The 15,135-nt window shown below is 39.1% G+C and overlaps 1 protein-coding gene across 5 annotated transcripts in view; it reads right to left on the bottom strand.

Moving 5' to 3' along the window:
- Window positions 1-15,135, bottom strand: part of LIMA1 (LIM domain and actin binding 1) — a 76,465-nt gene that overhangs the window by 18,529 nt on the left and 42,801 nt on the right. For 3 of the 5 annotated variants that reach the window (XM_081127158.1, XM_081127159.1, XM_081127160.1), the window contains 3 exons: window positions 12,467-12,934; window positions 2,788-2,872; window positions 1,046-1,194 (listed from right to left, as the gene is read on the bottom strand). In XM_081127158.1, coding sequence (XP_080983284.1) covers window positions 1,046-1,194; window positions 2,788-2,872; window positions 12,467-12,934 — 702 coding nt within the window. Of the gene's footprint in view, window positions 1-1,045; window positions 1,216-2,787; window positions 2,873-12,466; window positions 12,935-15,135 lie in introns of all 5 variants that reach the window. The other 2 variants (XM_081127156.1, XM_081127157.1) reach the window with 1 other exon arrangement.

Raw genomic sequence — 15,135 nt, 5'->3', positions numbered from 1 at the left:
TCAGAGAGAGGAAGGGTGAGGGGGAGAGAGAGAGAGAAACATCAATGATGAGAGAGAGTCACTGATCGGCTGCCTCCTGCACGCCCCCTACTGGGGACTGAGCCCACAACCTGGGCAAATGCCCTGACTGGGAATTGAACCCCGATCTCCTGGAGCTCAACTGCTGAGCCACACCAGCTGGGCAGAAAGACCTTCCATTTTATTTAGAAGACCTAATTTTTTGTTCTTACTAAGCATGTCATATCTTGTCATTTCTCTCCCCTTTTCTCATCTACTATTCTATTTTTTTAGAAAATCATTACATCACAAGGAGTAAAGATTAATAAGCCATATATTGTACAATTTCATTTATAAGAAATGTCTGGAATAGGCAAGTCCATTAAGACAGAAAGTAGATTAGTGGTTGACAGGGGAATTGGGAGTGATTGCACAGGCATGGGGTCTCTTTTTGGAGTGATGGAAATGTTCTGGAATTAGTGGTGATGGTTGCACCACCTTGTGAATATACTAAAAATTACTGAATTATATACTTTAAAATGGTGATTTTTATGTCATATAAATTATATATCAATAAAAAATTGCAAAAAACCCCACCCCATATTAATGTCAAATATATCTATTTCTCTCCACTATTTGCCCTTTCTTCCCTCAAAAACAAAAATAAAATAGATGTTTCTGTTAAAACTAATAAAATACTACTACTTTAACAACAACAAGATTAAGCAGAAGAGACAGGAAAACTCTCTATGACATTACTGAATGGTAACATCACACACACAAAAATGAGTGGGGTGAGGTCTAGGAAAGCAGAGACAGGATAGAACATGGTAAGGGTGAAAAATAAAGCTACAATAGGATCTCTGTCAAAAGGAAATGGGGGTGGGGGAAGAAAGAAGAAGCCAGGGCTCATAAGTCAGGGTCTGGTGACATTTCTAGTTCCTGTGCTCAGTGACCATTTGCTGGATGGATGGATGGATGGATGGATGGATGGATGGATGGATGGATGGATGGATGGATGGATGGATGAATGATGCAGAACACATACTGTATAGTTGGTGGAACTGCTTTGTTTGGACACAGCTGCCTGGTACTTGGCCATTCGATCCTTTATGGAGGTTTCTGACAGGCGAGGGAGCTCCAGATTTCGCCTAGTCTCACTTTTCTCCGAGTTGAATGCAGAAGTTGACACTTGACCTGGAAGCATGCAAGAACATGCTTTATTAGAAGATAAAATGTGATTTCAGTGGTTTCGAGAGAATCAATTTGGGGCTATTGTAATCTAATGGAATCAATTTCTTCTATTAAGAGTACAAAGAAGGAAAGCGGGAATATAACTGTCATTTATATGGTAATATTCACTCACTTTCCCAGTATTAAAAGGAGAACCTTTATCATAATTGAGTATTGTATACTTTAAAATTCTGGCTTATTTAACATGTGAAAAAAATTAGATCTCAATGTCATCTTATTTGCATTTCTTTGATTATTAGGAGGCTGATGATTTTATTATGTTTATTAATTTATTGCTTTTCTTTTGTGCAGTATCTTATATGCCATTCAAAACATAATAATTCCACCCTCAAGGTGTTTTGTTAATGTTGGTAGTGCAGATAACCAATCTGTGTTTTTTATTATTGATTTGGGGGGGCATCGATTTGTTGTTCCACTTATTTGTGCATTCATTGGTTGATTCTTGTATGTGCCCACAACCTCAGTGTATCAGGATGACGCTCTAACCAATTGAGCTATCTGGCCAGGGCTTAGGATAACCAATCTTGATAGGGGATACTGCCCATCCATGGGAGCCCCTCAAGCCTCAGATGACTAAGGAGCCAAAATTGTCGGAAGTACTTCCCTTGGAATCCTGCAAAGGTACCATATGTTTACCACAGGTTACCACTGACAAGGACGGATTAAAAATACAGAGAAGCTATTTGTGGAGAGCAATGAGATTTGGGAATGGCTTGTATTGATACTGTTGTATTTTAACCTAGTTGCTAATTAGCAAGAAAGGAGCAAAGGGAAGGACAAATATTATAGTCATTTGTGCAGCTTTGCCAGGAAGCTGCAGTTTAGACACATGCCCAGTAAAGACTGGGTGACAAAGGGAAGGTACTTGTCTGTCAGTCACACCTGGAACAGGTCATTGGCCAGAACAGTGTGGCTACTGCAACCTCCGGAAGATCTGAGATACTTAAGCTCCTAAACAAAGGAGTTCACTCTCTTGGTTCGCGGTCTTGCCTCTTGCTTGCCTGTGCTTGACTCCTGGCTTGCAGGACTCTCGTGTTCCTGCCTTGGCCCACATGGCCCACAGCCATGTGGACCCCACACAATGGACTGATGGACTGCAACTAGCTTGATGTTAATCCGGACCCAATTCCAATGTGGAAAGGAAACTTTGGGCACTGGCTTTGCTTCTAGCTCTACTGAACCTCAGCTGCACATCTTCCAGGACTGGATTAAGGGAAATGGGACTGGAAACCCAAGGATATAAATTCCACGCAAATAAAAGTCACTCATCCTCCCGTACCAGTCTCGGAAAATTCTTTTTCTCAAGATATCACAAGGACCCGACCCCCAGCACCAGGTGGGGAAAGGGATACCTCACTCCCACTAGCAACGGAGAAAGACAATCCATGCATCTCTCCAGTAACAGTATCTAACAGACAGATTTTCCTTTAATTTGTGCCACTCTTCCTTCAAAAGCATTGACTTTGAGGCCAAAAGGTACTGTTTACTAATGAGTACTTCCCAGAGAACGTCATGCACATGGAACTCTCTGCTTACCTGGCCCTATTTCCAAATCATCCAGAGAGTAGCTGTTTTCAGAGATCCTCCTTCCACCCGCACTCCGGCTTTGGGCCCGAAGAATCTGTTTGGAAAACAAAACCCAGAAATAAGTTTTGCATAGAAGATGGGAAATCTTGATGCAATGTTCAAAAAGGAGGACTGCAAATCTTCTTTATAAATAAAATACGGAAGAGATTAGACTTTATATTTGTTTTTATATTCCACAGAATGTATTTTTAGTATTATAAGTATCACCTTGGCCAGTATAGCTCAGTGGTTAGAGTGTCGGCCCGCACACTAGAGGGTCACGGGTTCCATTCCCAGTAAAGGGCACGTACCTGGGGTTGCAGGTTTGATCCCCAGCCCTGGTCGGGGCATTTTCAGGAAGCAAACAATAGATGTGTCTCTCTCACATCGATGTTTGTTTCTCTCTCTCTCTCTTCTCCCCTCCTTCTTTCCTCCCTTCCACTCTCTAATAAAATCAATGGAAAAAATATCCTCTGGTGAGGATTAACAAAAATAAACAAACAAAAATAAATAAGTATCAAGTACTACATATTCACAGGTGCCCAGAGAAAAATTAGCTACCTCTATCTAGGTTATGCTCTCTAATGACCACTACCTAATCGGCTTACCCAGAAAGCCTCATAATTTAAACAGTCATTGAGGGGAATCTTCATGTCCCAGATGACAAAGACATGTGTCTCCAAAGTGCCAAATCCTGATGGCAGTATCTGTTGTTTCCCTTCCCGCTCCTACCTTATCCCTGCTGCTGCTGCCCTGGATGGACAACTCAGCTACCTTTCTAAATGGTTCTTCTACCTTCCAATCAAGTCTCTATGATGCTGCCATTATCCCAAGTAATACAAAGTAGTTATCCCCAAAGTTACCATGTTATTCTCTTGTTTAAAATTCTTTAAGGATTCCTGATTACTCCTTGAATTAAATCTAAAGTGCTTAGTATGCCACAGACGACCAGTTCTAGATCGGGCCCTACCTACCCTCTATGGGTACATTGTCTTCTTCACCCTTTACCCTCCAGGAAAAGCAAACTGCTGTGAGGTTCATGATATTGTAAATGAGTCCCCGCTACCTGGATTACTGTTTTATCCTTCTGTTGTCTAACAAATGCTTGTTCCTGCAAGACTCAGTGTAGATTAAGCAACTTTCCCTCTGCGAAGTCTGTCCTACCAGTCCTACGTAAATCTACATAGTCCTTCCCCAGTACCCAAAGTACCTGGTTACACTTCCATGACAATGCTTATCAAACTGCTGTGTGTTCCTCTGCTGGACTGAAAGCTTACTGAGGGCAGAGACCATGCCTTTTTCAAAAAGTAGAAAAGTGAATGATACATATTTTTTTCCCATAGTACACAGATGTCATGTTTATTTGGATTGTAACGAGAGCCTTCAAACAGGTCCTATCATTTACATTTCAAGATAACATGAAGTAGAAAAGATAACTGAAATCTAGTATTAGTACCCTTTTGAATTCAACATTAGTAAATAGCTATTAGACCTAAATTCAGTGGATTAATCAACTCGACAGTAAAGTTTAAGACTGAACTATCACTTATTTTAAGTCCTGCCCCCTCGACCCCCCACAATAGAAAACATACCACTTCAGCCCAGCTGGCATGGCTCAGATGTTGAGAATCGACCTATGATCCAGGAGATCTCAGTTCGATTCCAGGTCAGGGCACATGCCCGGATTTTGGGCTCAATCCCCAGTAGGGGGCATGCAGGAGGCAGTTGATCAATGACTCTCTCTTTATCGATGTTTCTATCTCTCTTTCCCTCTCCCTTCCTCTCTCTGAAATCAATAAAGATATATTAAAAAAGAAAAAGAAAAAAGAAAACATACCACTTCAGAAGTCAGAGCCAAGGATTGGTTTGCCTGTACCATACCAAAAAGAATATAGTTTCTTGCAAATTCAATATACATTTATCATAATTTATCTCCAGTCAGCTTTGCTATTTACATTACAAATGGAGTCTGTTTTTAATAAAAACCAAGATAAGCTGAAGCAAATCTAACCTTTCGACATTATACTCAGGTCAGCTGCACCATTAATCACGCCCATGTGACTCATATGATGCAACCTACTCTTGCTCCAGAGCAGCCCCTAATCTGAAAATGAAGATCACTGGCCAAAGAGAAAAGATAAATTTGGCAGGATACTCTCATCCACATTTTTTTGTTGTTTTAAAAACTTCTCTCATTTGCAGATAATCAAAGTAAAGGAAATTCCAAAGATTTATCCCAAATACTGCTGCTCTGTAAGATGATCGCTATAAAAATTAGAATTTTCAGGGCTCAAAAAGAGAGAAAGCTTGGAAATACACTTTTTTAAATTAACTGGAAGGGAACAGGTTCTGCATTCTTTTTTAAAAAATATATCTTTATTGACTTCCGAGAGAGGGAGGGAGAGGGAGAGAGAGACAGAAATATCAATGATGAGAGAGTTATTGATCAGCTGCCTCCTGCACGCTCCAGAATGAAGATGGAGCCTGCAACCTGGGCATGTGCCCTGAACAGGAATCAAACCCTGATCTCCTGGATCCTAGGTCGATGTTCAACAGCTGAGCCACACCCGGCTGGGCAGGTTCTGCATTCTTAACACTACAGCAGTATTTCAAATATTTACATCCTGTCAAAGGTAAAGTTCAAGTATAACTCAAAGAGTATGTGTTACATTCGCAAACTGCGGAGAGTTCAGTTTTCTGTCTGTACCTATAGTCACGTGGGAAGACTCTGCACTGGTGTTATTGGGAGCAAGACCATTTAGAACCAGAACATAAGCCCTGCAGGGCAGAGACTTTTTTTGGTTTTAGATGCATAAAATTTCCAATCTTTGCTAGCTTTTCATTTAAACCTTTGGGTTAAATAAAGAGCCTTTTAAAAAAAGAAGAGCCTTCTGGCTCATGAGAGTATCAATACTCTGATTACCTTCTTTCAAGGACTAAAAAAGTGAACATGCAAAGCTTTTTGGTCTTAGAGAAAAAGAGAGAAACATCTTTGGAAATCAAAGTTACACTGCCCCTGGCTCTGAGGAGGAAGATAGCTTGAGATGGCTTTTAATGAAATCCCAGGTGAAGCACTAAGCATTTTCTAAATACTTTTTCACCTCCAAACCACTCAAATATCCAAAATAACAAGATCTCAAACGCATTTACTATGAATGTTATGACCCTCATTTTACAAGTGTTAATCTGAAGTACAGGAAGAAGGAGGGGTTTCCTACAATATTTCTCAAGGAACTAGAGGAGCACAGAAAGAAAAAAACACACAGGAATTCTAATACTAAAACACTCTTCTGGAACACATTTTGATTGCATTTCAGCCCTTTTTATTTCAGATGCTTGAGGGGGCCTTAATCATAATCTGTTAAAAAAAGAGAGAAAAGATAAGATACTTTTAAGACTTTCTGGAATTTCCTATGGCTTGACCTCACCCCACCCCACATGTCCTCCTTCCTGTCAGCTGACTGTAGTAACTCTATTGAGTGTGAACACCCCTTAAATATTCTCTGTGAATCCATAAACACATCAACATGTACAAATAACAGAATAAGAGTTTGGGGCTTTTAGCCAGTAGTACACAGAATTTCTTTTCTCTGGAAAATTTTTTTAAAGAAATAAAATAAGTTAGGTCCCAAATGTCAAGTAAAAAGCAGGATTTCCTGTCCCCTGTACCCCTATTTTCAGAAAAAATTCTCTTTAAAAGTTGATTTTCAACACTAATTTACTGAGAGGCTCCTACCTCTCTCAGCCACTTCCTTCAAAACCTTTCAACTCTGACCTTCCTGCAAACTCTTATCCCTCCACAGTCAAGGGTGGAGGAAGGAAAACTTTTAAGGAAAAATAAGACTTTGCTGAACTATGCATGGGTATTATAGGGTGTAGATAAAATCTGGCCTTAAATTCTCAGAGTGCTGCGAGATAAACATTTCCTTCTCCAAGAATCTTCTTAGAAAAAATAAGGCCTCATTTATGTAAAACGACACATATAGAAGAAGCACTGATCTCCAGTGGTGGGATTGCTCTACTTTTTCTCTATTGTTAAGCATTTTACAAAAATGATGTGTTATTCTTACAATTAGGAAAAAAAGAGAAAAGTATGAAATACTTCATACTTATTTTTTAATGTCTTTATTGATTTTAGAGAGAGAGGAAGGGAGAGGAGGCGGAGATAAACATCCATCGGCTGCCTCCCCCATGCACCCTGACCAGGCATCAAACTGGCAACCCTTTGGTACACAGGACAACGCCCAACCAACACCGGCCAGGGTAATACTTCGTACTTATTAAATTAATATAAACAGATAAAATGATAAAGCCAAATGCTGATGAGGTGCTGGAGAATTAACTATGTCCTTAGATTGTACTAGTAGTGTTATAAAATAGTATAATCCTTGAAAACAAGCTGAAAATATGTAAGAAGAATGTTTAATGTATTACATCTTTCAACCGTGATAGCACCACGTCAGTAATATATCCCCCCATCCCAAATAACTAAGAACGAAACGTTTCTGCCAAGATGCTTAGAGCTTTTTTATTAGGCTAAAAAAGGACCTAATTACTGGGGAATGATTAAACAGTATAATGAAATACCATGTGGCCATAAAAGGGTAACCACATGAACTAGGAAGTTACACAGGAAGGTCTATATAAAAAAGACCAAACAAAAGATGAAGCATACAAAACAGTGAATACACAGTGACTAAAACCATGTAAAAACTAGTCATGCAATGATAAGGGCATCACCGCGCACAACTGTACGCAGCTGATGGTTACTCTTTTTTCCTGGTTTACTTGGCTTTTTCATCTCCTTTCTGGTTTACTGTGTGTGTGAGAGAGGGAGAGAGAGACAAAGAGAGAGAAGCTGTTTAGGTAATGATTTCATTTATGTAAGAAAAACAAACCTCCCAAAGCCATAAGCTTCTAACTCAAGAGTTTTAGTACAAATCTGCTGTATTACAATGTATTTCTTCTCCTCATTGCCCTGATGTGCTGCACTCAGTTAAGAGACTATACAATGTGGGAAGAAGAAAGATAGAGAGCTAAATTCTTTGGAGAATACAGCTGTTGATATGTTTTAATTTTCCCCCCATTTCCTTAGATTTCAAAGTTGTGTAAGGCCATGGCCAGTTGCTTTTCTCCAATAAACAGTTATAATATTCATGAAGATGATGTTATATGGTAGCAAGGGTGCTACACAATTTCAGTCCCTGTTCTGATATTAATTAGCCACACAACATTGGGTATATCAGTTAACTCCTCTGACCTTGGCTGTTTCCATCTATAAAAATATAGATTTTAATATCTTAACTGCCTGAAGCAGTGAGCTGGATTAAATAACCTCTTACAATCCCTTATAGTTCTGGGATTTATGTCAACAATCTTCATGCCTTGTAACTCATTGATAGGTTACAAGGATAGAGGAAATGACTAATACATTCATCTGGATACACACCTATGTTACCTAATCCAGGACTGAGTCCAATAGCAAGAAGACAAAGATGGTAAATATTTGGGGGGTAAATGATGTCTTTCTGGACCCTCCAAACTCTAATGTAGCCAACATTGCTTAGAGAATGTTCCAGTCCCCTGCTATTACTTTCTAACGTGTTTTATTGTAATGAAAACCAGTTAGAAACCAGTTAAGTAGTTAGTTGGCATAAAAGTAAGCAGAAAATAGATGACTGGTCTCCAGTTGGCGCATCAAGGACAGCTATTTAGGGCAAGAAACAGTGAGAAAGATGAGAATTCCTTGACTGGCACCTTTATACCTGGATCCATTATTATCATACCACAAAAGACTGAACAGTTACTCAAAGTTACTAATTAGGGGTGAATAAAACTTATTTATCTAGTATGAGGTCTTTATGAGAAATGATCCACTATAGAGATCAAGGGTTTTCTTATTTACATTTGAAATCATAGAAGAAGCTATAAACTATAGATGAATAAATCAGCAAAAAATTAGATTAAATAGGATATACGAGAAAACCAGCATTGATAGAAAAACAAAGATAACTTTTGTGTTTATTTAACAAAACTGGTTATCCATATTTAAAACACTAGCAATATATCTAATGGAGGTGCAGTGCTGGGTCAATTTAAGATTTATAATTCTCTGATAAGCAAGTTAAAGATACACTCCCCTACATTAGGATGACCACAGTGATGTTGACAGTTATTCAAGTCCCTTTCTTCTCTAAGCTTATCTTAAAATTATGATTTAAAAAAATGCAATTAAGTTAAAAAAAATGCAATTAATACCAATTATGAACATTCTCAGAATTGCATTCTTCTTGGAATTTAATTTCAAATAATTTATTTGAGACATTAAGAAAGCAGAAGAAGCCCTGGCTGGTGTGGTTCAGTTGGTTGAGTGTCATCCCGTGCACCAAAGGGTTGCAGGTTCGATTCCCAGTGGGGGCACGTGCCCCGGTTGCGGGTTCCCGGTCGGGGTGTGTGCAGGAGGCAACCAATCAATGTTTCTCTCTCTCTCCCTCTCTCTAAAATCAATAAAAACATTTAAAAAAAAAAAGAAAGCAGAAGAAAAATCTTAGTAAAATAACATTAAGTAGACAGGGGAACACACGCAATTATTAACCATGAGAGGAGAAAATCAAATGTTATAAATAATTTTATAACAATGTAGAGATTCCCTATGGACACCTACCCATTCTTCAAGAAGGCAAATATAAAATGTTTCTCTGATGTAGATTATAGATTCGTGGGCTATGGATAAAATATCTGATGAACACAGATCAGACTTTAGCTTAGTTTCCTTATTTTCTCAAGGGTTTGCTCCACTACACCAACACATACACACTGTTATATACCAGTGTTATGTAAAGCTAACAGAATACCAAGTGTCATTTCCAGAAACTTACAAGAAGGAAAACCACAAAAATGTTGGACTATTTGAAGGAGGACAGTTGTACTCTCATTTTAACAAGTAAGGTTTTTGTTGGCATTTTGATGCTAGCCATTCATATACTGATCCTAATGATAAGAGGAACAAAAATTTTAAGGGAAATTCATAGGTTTAGAAGTTTAAGGGGAGAGAAGTGGCAAAGAAGTGAAAAGGGGATGGGACAAGGAATCTTCCATTTTTATTTCAGATACTTCTATTTTAGTCAAATGTACTGTTTTATCTTAGTAATATAAAACAAGTTAACACAATTAAAATATGGCTAGCTAGAAGCTTTAAAAGATACGAAGAAGCCCTAGCCCATTTGGCTCAGTGGTTAGAGCGTCAGCCTGTGAACTGAAGAGTCCTGGGTTTGATTCCGGCCAAGGGCACGTACCTCAGTTGCAGGCTCCATCCCCGGCCCCCGTTGGGGCTTGTGCGGGAGGCAACCAATCCATGTGTCTCTCTCACATTAATGTTTCTCTCTCGCTCTCGCTCTCGCTCTCTCTCCCTTCTACTCTCTCTGAAAAGCAATAGAAAAGGTATCCTCAGGTGAGGATTAAAAACGAAACAAAAAAACACACCATGAAGCCCTGGCCGGGTAGCTCAGTTAGTTAGAGTGTCCTTCTGCTATACCAAGTTTTTGGGTTTGAGCTCTGATCAGGACACAAACAAGAATCAATCAATGAATGCATAAATAAGTGGAAAAACAAATTGATCAAATTAATGATTAAAGCCTTATCCATGTTAAAGCTGAAATTATGTTAACAATAACCATAACCTAGTTTCAAACTGATTAGTTATTCCTTAGCCTAAAGTAGACAAAATTTTTAACAGTTTAACTGAAATAGTAGACAAAACTTTTTAAAGAAATCTATACTATTTCCAACATGGATAATGATACTTATTTAGAAACAGCTATAAAACCAAGGGCTGCTGTGTATTACACTCCCTAAGCAGTCCATTAAATGACAAATGACTATTTATTCAAGAAATTTTAAAAGGCACTTTAAAAAGCCCAATCATAGGACAACCATCCCCCACCACCAATCTTCCTAGACTGTAGCTGCCCAGTGCCTATGAAACTGGGTTGGGGACTCACAATTCTTTATATAAGGAGTCTTTCTCTCCACTCTGACCAGCCACAAAGAGATAGGCTTGTTCTGACCCATCTCTCACCAGGCATTTATGAGAAAAAAAGTCTCTCGCCAGATCCTTACACATAATCAGCATTTTTGTTTGCTGCAACCCCAGTCATTTCCTACCTTAGGCCAGTTTTGACATGCAGCAGCCTTTTGCACTGAACCTACATTGTATGTGCTGGCATGACATCAGCTGTCCTGCCCCTTAGCAGGGTCTGTGAGGAGGAGACTCACAATGGTGCTTTGAGTCACAACAAAGCCCCTTCCTCTCTATTTAGGATTTCTGACATTTTTTCTTCCATTTAAAATTCTTCTTCCCATTTACATTAATTTTTATTTTTTATTAAGACTATAAAGAAGAAAGAGGGAGTTGGCAGGCCTAGAAGACTAAAAGTTGGGAGGGATGAGAGTTTAATAAAAGTTGTAAAACTGCTTTGTGGTTACGTCTCTTGCCAACTGGTTTCAGTGTTAAAATAGAGCTAAAACTCATTCACAGAACAGGGTTCTAGGTTTGAAAACCTTTAAAAGTTCTTTCCACATTCTCAAATAGATGAGCCCTAAACACTCAAGAACATTTCTAGGCAAGAAAGCTCCAGGAACTAAGTTATGGGAAGAGATTGATAAGTCACCCCAAATATAATTGAGGATTAGGATAGTTACTAATTTTTATCTCAGAAAGAACGCTTCATACCATTACTTCACAAATATAGGGATTTGGGCCAAATATTTAGCTTAAAAATTTCAGCTTTCCCATCTAGATGGAATCTAAAGTAAATGATGGTTTTGCTTCCCATCATATCTGTTTATTTCATTATAATGACTGTTGTAACAAACCATCCTCTTGTACAAAGCCAGATATGCAGGAAAGTATGAGAAAACTGGAAAAATTTACCAGTTCTGCAGCCCCTGGATTTTGTTATAAGTCACCAACATATGTAACTCATTTTCTAGTTAAGTAATTCCCTCTGGGGACCTGGTCTGCAATCCACACGAAGGATCAAATTTCATTAGCAGTTGTAGGAAAATGCAACCCTGTGCATTTGCAAGTCAAAAATCCTGAAGGCTACAGCTAGTCTGGCTATCTTCATTGATTTTTCCTGGGAGAGGATTTTAGCTGATAGAAAACATTTGTTGGAAGGCACAGATGAGGAAGTTGAGAAGAAGAGAAGGGATTCAGCTAGCAGAGACAACTAAGCCTCAGTCTTAACGTTAAACTCTGGCCCTAACACTCAGCCCGCAGCTGTGTCCAAGAGAACGCTTCAGCAGTAATTCCACCCCCCACACCGACAAATGACAAAAGACACAGGAAGACAAATTAAAAGGGCAAGCGTACAAAAACACATAATCCTATTGGCATCAAACTCTCTTCATTTCCAGACATCAACCTGAAGCCCAGTGTGAGCTAGATTTCACGTGAAATTGGGTTAGGAGATTCACAAATCTTACCATCTATGCAAATAGTTCAAGATTTTTAATTAACTCACTTAACTTGATTCAAAAGACATGCTGACCACATGTTTGCCACCACTCAAAGTTCTGGGTTACAAAACCGGCTTTGTTTGTTTATGTCAATTGGCTTCGGCAAGTTTCAAACCCTCCCAATCCTTACCTTGGTTTGAGATGGTTCGCCTTTCTCAAACATCATCTTAAGTCTGTTCAGCGGAACATTATATTTCTCTATTTTGTTTGCAGCTTCTGTATTTTCACTGATTTCAGGCTTTCCTACTTCATGCCTGGATTCTCCTACTAGACAATTTTCCATTTTCTTATTTTCTGTTGAGTGGTCTTTTAGATGCTCACTGTCCTCAACACGGGGATACGGATCCCGAATATGGGCTTCAGCAGGTGATCCAAGTCTAGGTCTGGGGTGGACTCGTCCCTCTCGGTTAGCTTCGGCCGCAGAGACAGAGCTGCTCACCGCTTCAGCAGGAGGATGGTTGCCTCTGTGCCTGACCTCAGTGCCACTGTTTCGCAGAGAGTTCGTGTGCGACTCGGCTCCCGGCACTGGGTTCTCCCACTTCTTCTTTAACGCAGTCAGGATTCCCCTTCTAAAGTGCTGGGGGGGATTTTCAGTGTTCTAGAAAAACAAGAAGTAAGTGCCAGTTAAAACTTGCCTGCTGAAACATTCAAACATGATGTTCTTTGTAAAATGAAAGTTAAAACTCCAAGCTGCTCCAGGTCCACTGGCGTTTCAGACAGCTGTGAACAGTTACAGCCCTGCCACATGGAGAAAAAGCATCCACCCCAGGAGAGAGAGAGGGGAAGAGAGAAAAAGTCAGGAGCTGAAGCAGGAAGTGATAAAACAGGATAGCCTTATAAGGACAAAATGAGGAGAATGGAGAGCCCAGATCTAATGACAGTTACAATGGAGACCAGAGATTTTTATCCAAAGATTAATGGGGGAAACGAGAAAGAAAAAGCAAACGCCAGGTGCTTTAGACACTGTAAATATGCATTAATAAAAGTTCCTCATTACATGCCACAAAATTACATGGTGTATCCTGCTTTTTTTGTTCTTATTTGAAAGACAAAGATGCAATATAGCTGAAACTACACAATACATTAATTGTGGATAGTAGCATCAGGATTGCTACTGTTTGTAGAAATCTAAAGAAGTCATCAGACTTTTACGTGTACCTGAACAAAGGATATTTCATCATATCTGACATACTTTACATGCATATGAACAAATTTTATTTTTACGTAAGAATCTAATTCTCCCCCCCTCCCCCGCTCTTCTCTTTATGTTTGTCCATGTGTAAATTCTCAGTTATCAGAAAATTCACTATTTTACATATTCTTTCGCTAAAAAATATCCAGGCTTCATATGAAAACACCAATACCCACTCTCTTGATTGAAGGGCAGACATTTAAATATCTCAGAAGAGTTCACTTTAATCTGGGTCAAAATGGAATTAATTTCAAAATATAAGATAGATCAAAAACAACCTGGAAGCTGTCAATGTAGTTCCACAGTAATAGAGGAAACACACTTGTTTAAATAACATTCAATGTTTCGTATTCTGAAAGAACTCCTAAATAGAGCAGCTCCACTTTCCCAACAAACCACAAATTCCAATACTACCTTCCTGCCCTCCATTCCTGTAGTCTGTGACTCACCAGTCTTTCAACTAAGAAAGAAAAGACAAACCACCTAAGACTGAAAGTCTTTGGGGGAATTAAACAGGATTAGCAGCTATATTGGGAATTAAGACTCTCAACCTATTACTCTTCTAAACACACTCTGACAGTCACTTCATCAAGTAGCTTCAAGGCTTGAAAACAAAAGTTACAGAAGAACAATTGCTTGATTTTAATGTTTAGATCTTAGCTGACAAGATTCACTGGGGGAAACATGTATGGTTCAGAGATATAAGAAGCATGAAAAGTTTTCTTGTTGGGCAAGAGAGAATTAAAAAAAAAAAAACAGCTCCGGAAGCTGGATCTACCTTAACTGCCAGCGGCACTCTTGGCTCTGTGCTACCTCCTGCTACACAATAGGTGAGTCATCTGGGTCTCTGACTTTACCTGCCTTGCCCTTGCCCTGCCCAAACAGGAGCCCTGAGAATCAAAGTGGCATTCTGCTTTGGTAACTGGACACTATTTTTTTCAGAGACAAGTCATGTGATCAATGTATATTTATTAACCTGGAAAGATGCTCATAAGATACTTTTGCATGGAAAAAAGCAAATTATAAGACAGCATGATCCCATTTTATAATACACACATATATTTATAAATATAAGCATAGAAAAGTATTCTAGAAGAAAAAACATCAGGATATTAATGGGTTACCCTTGAATCATGGATTTGGGGCATTTGTATTTTCCTTTTGTAATAAATACGTATTCATTGTGTAATAAAATGAACACAAAAATAAAATTATACATCATCTTCATATCACAAGAAAGCTTCTATAGAATATTAAGTAATTTTGATGTTACTGTAAGTGGCTTGAAAACTGTCATTTCGCCCTAGCCAGTCTGGCTCAGTGGTGAGAGCTTGTGGACTGAAGGGTCCCAAGTTTGATTCCAGCCAAGGCCCATACTTCGGTTGTAGGCTCAATTCCCGGCCCCGGTTGGGGTGCATGTGGAGGCAACCAATTGATGTGTCTCTCTCAAACATCAATGTTGCTCTCTCTCTCCCTTCCACTCTCTCTGAAAAACAATGGAAAAAATATCCTCAGGCGAGGATTTAAAGAGAAAAAAAGAAAAAAATTGTTATTTCTACTTTACTTGTGATGACCAGACAGAGAGGGGTGTGTGAGAGAATACCAGC

The sequence above is a fragment of the Miniopterus schreibersii genome (assembly GCF_964146895.1).
Source record: "Miniopterus schreibersii genome assembly, chromosome: 2".
NCBI classification, from domain to species: domain Eukaryota; kingdom Metazoa; phylum Chordata; class Mammalia; order Chiroptera; family Miniopteridae; genus Miniopterus; species Miniopterus schreibersii.
This window is presented reverse-complemented; position numbering and strand designations above follow the sequence as displayed.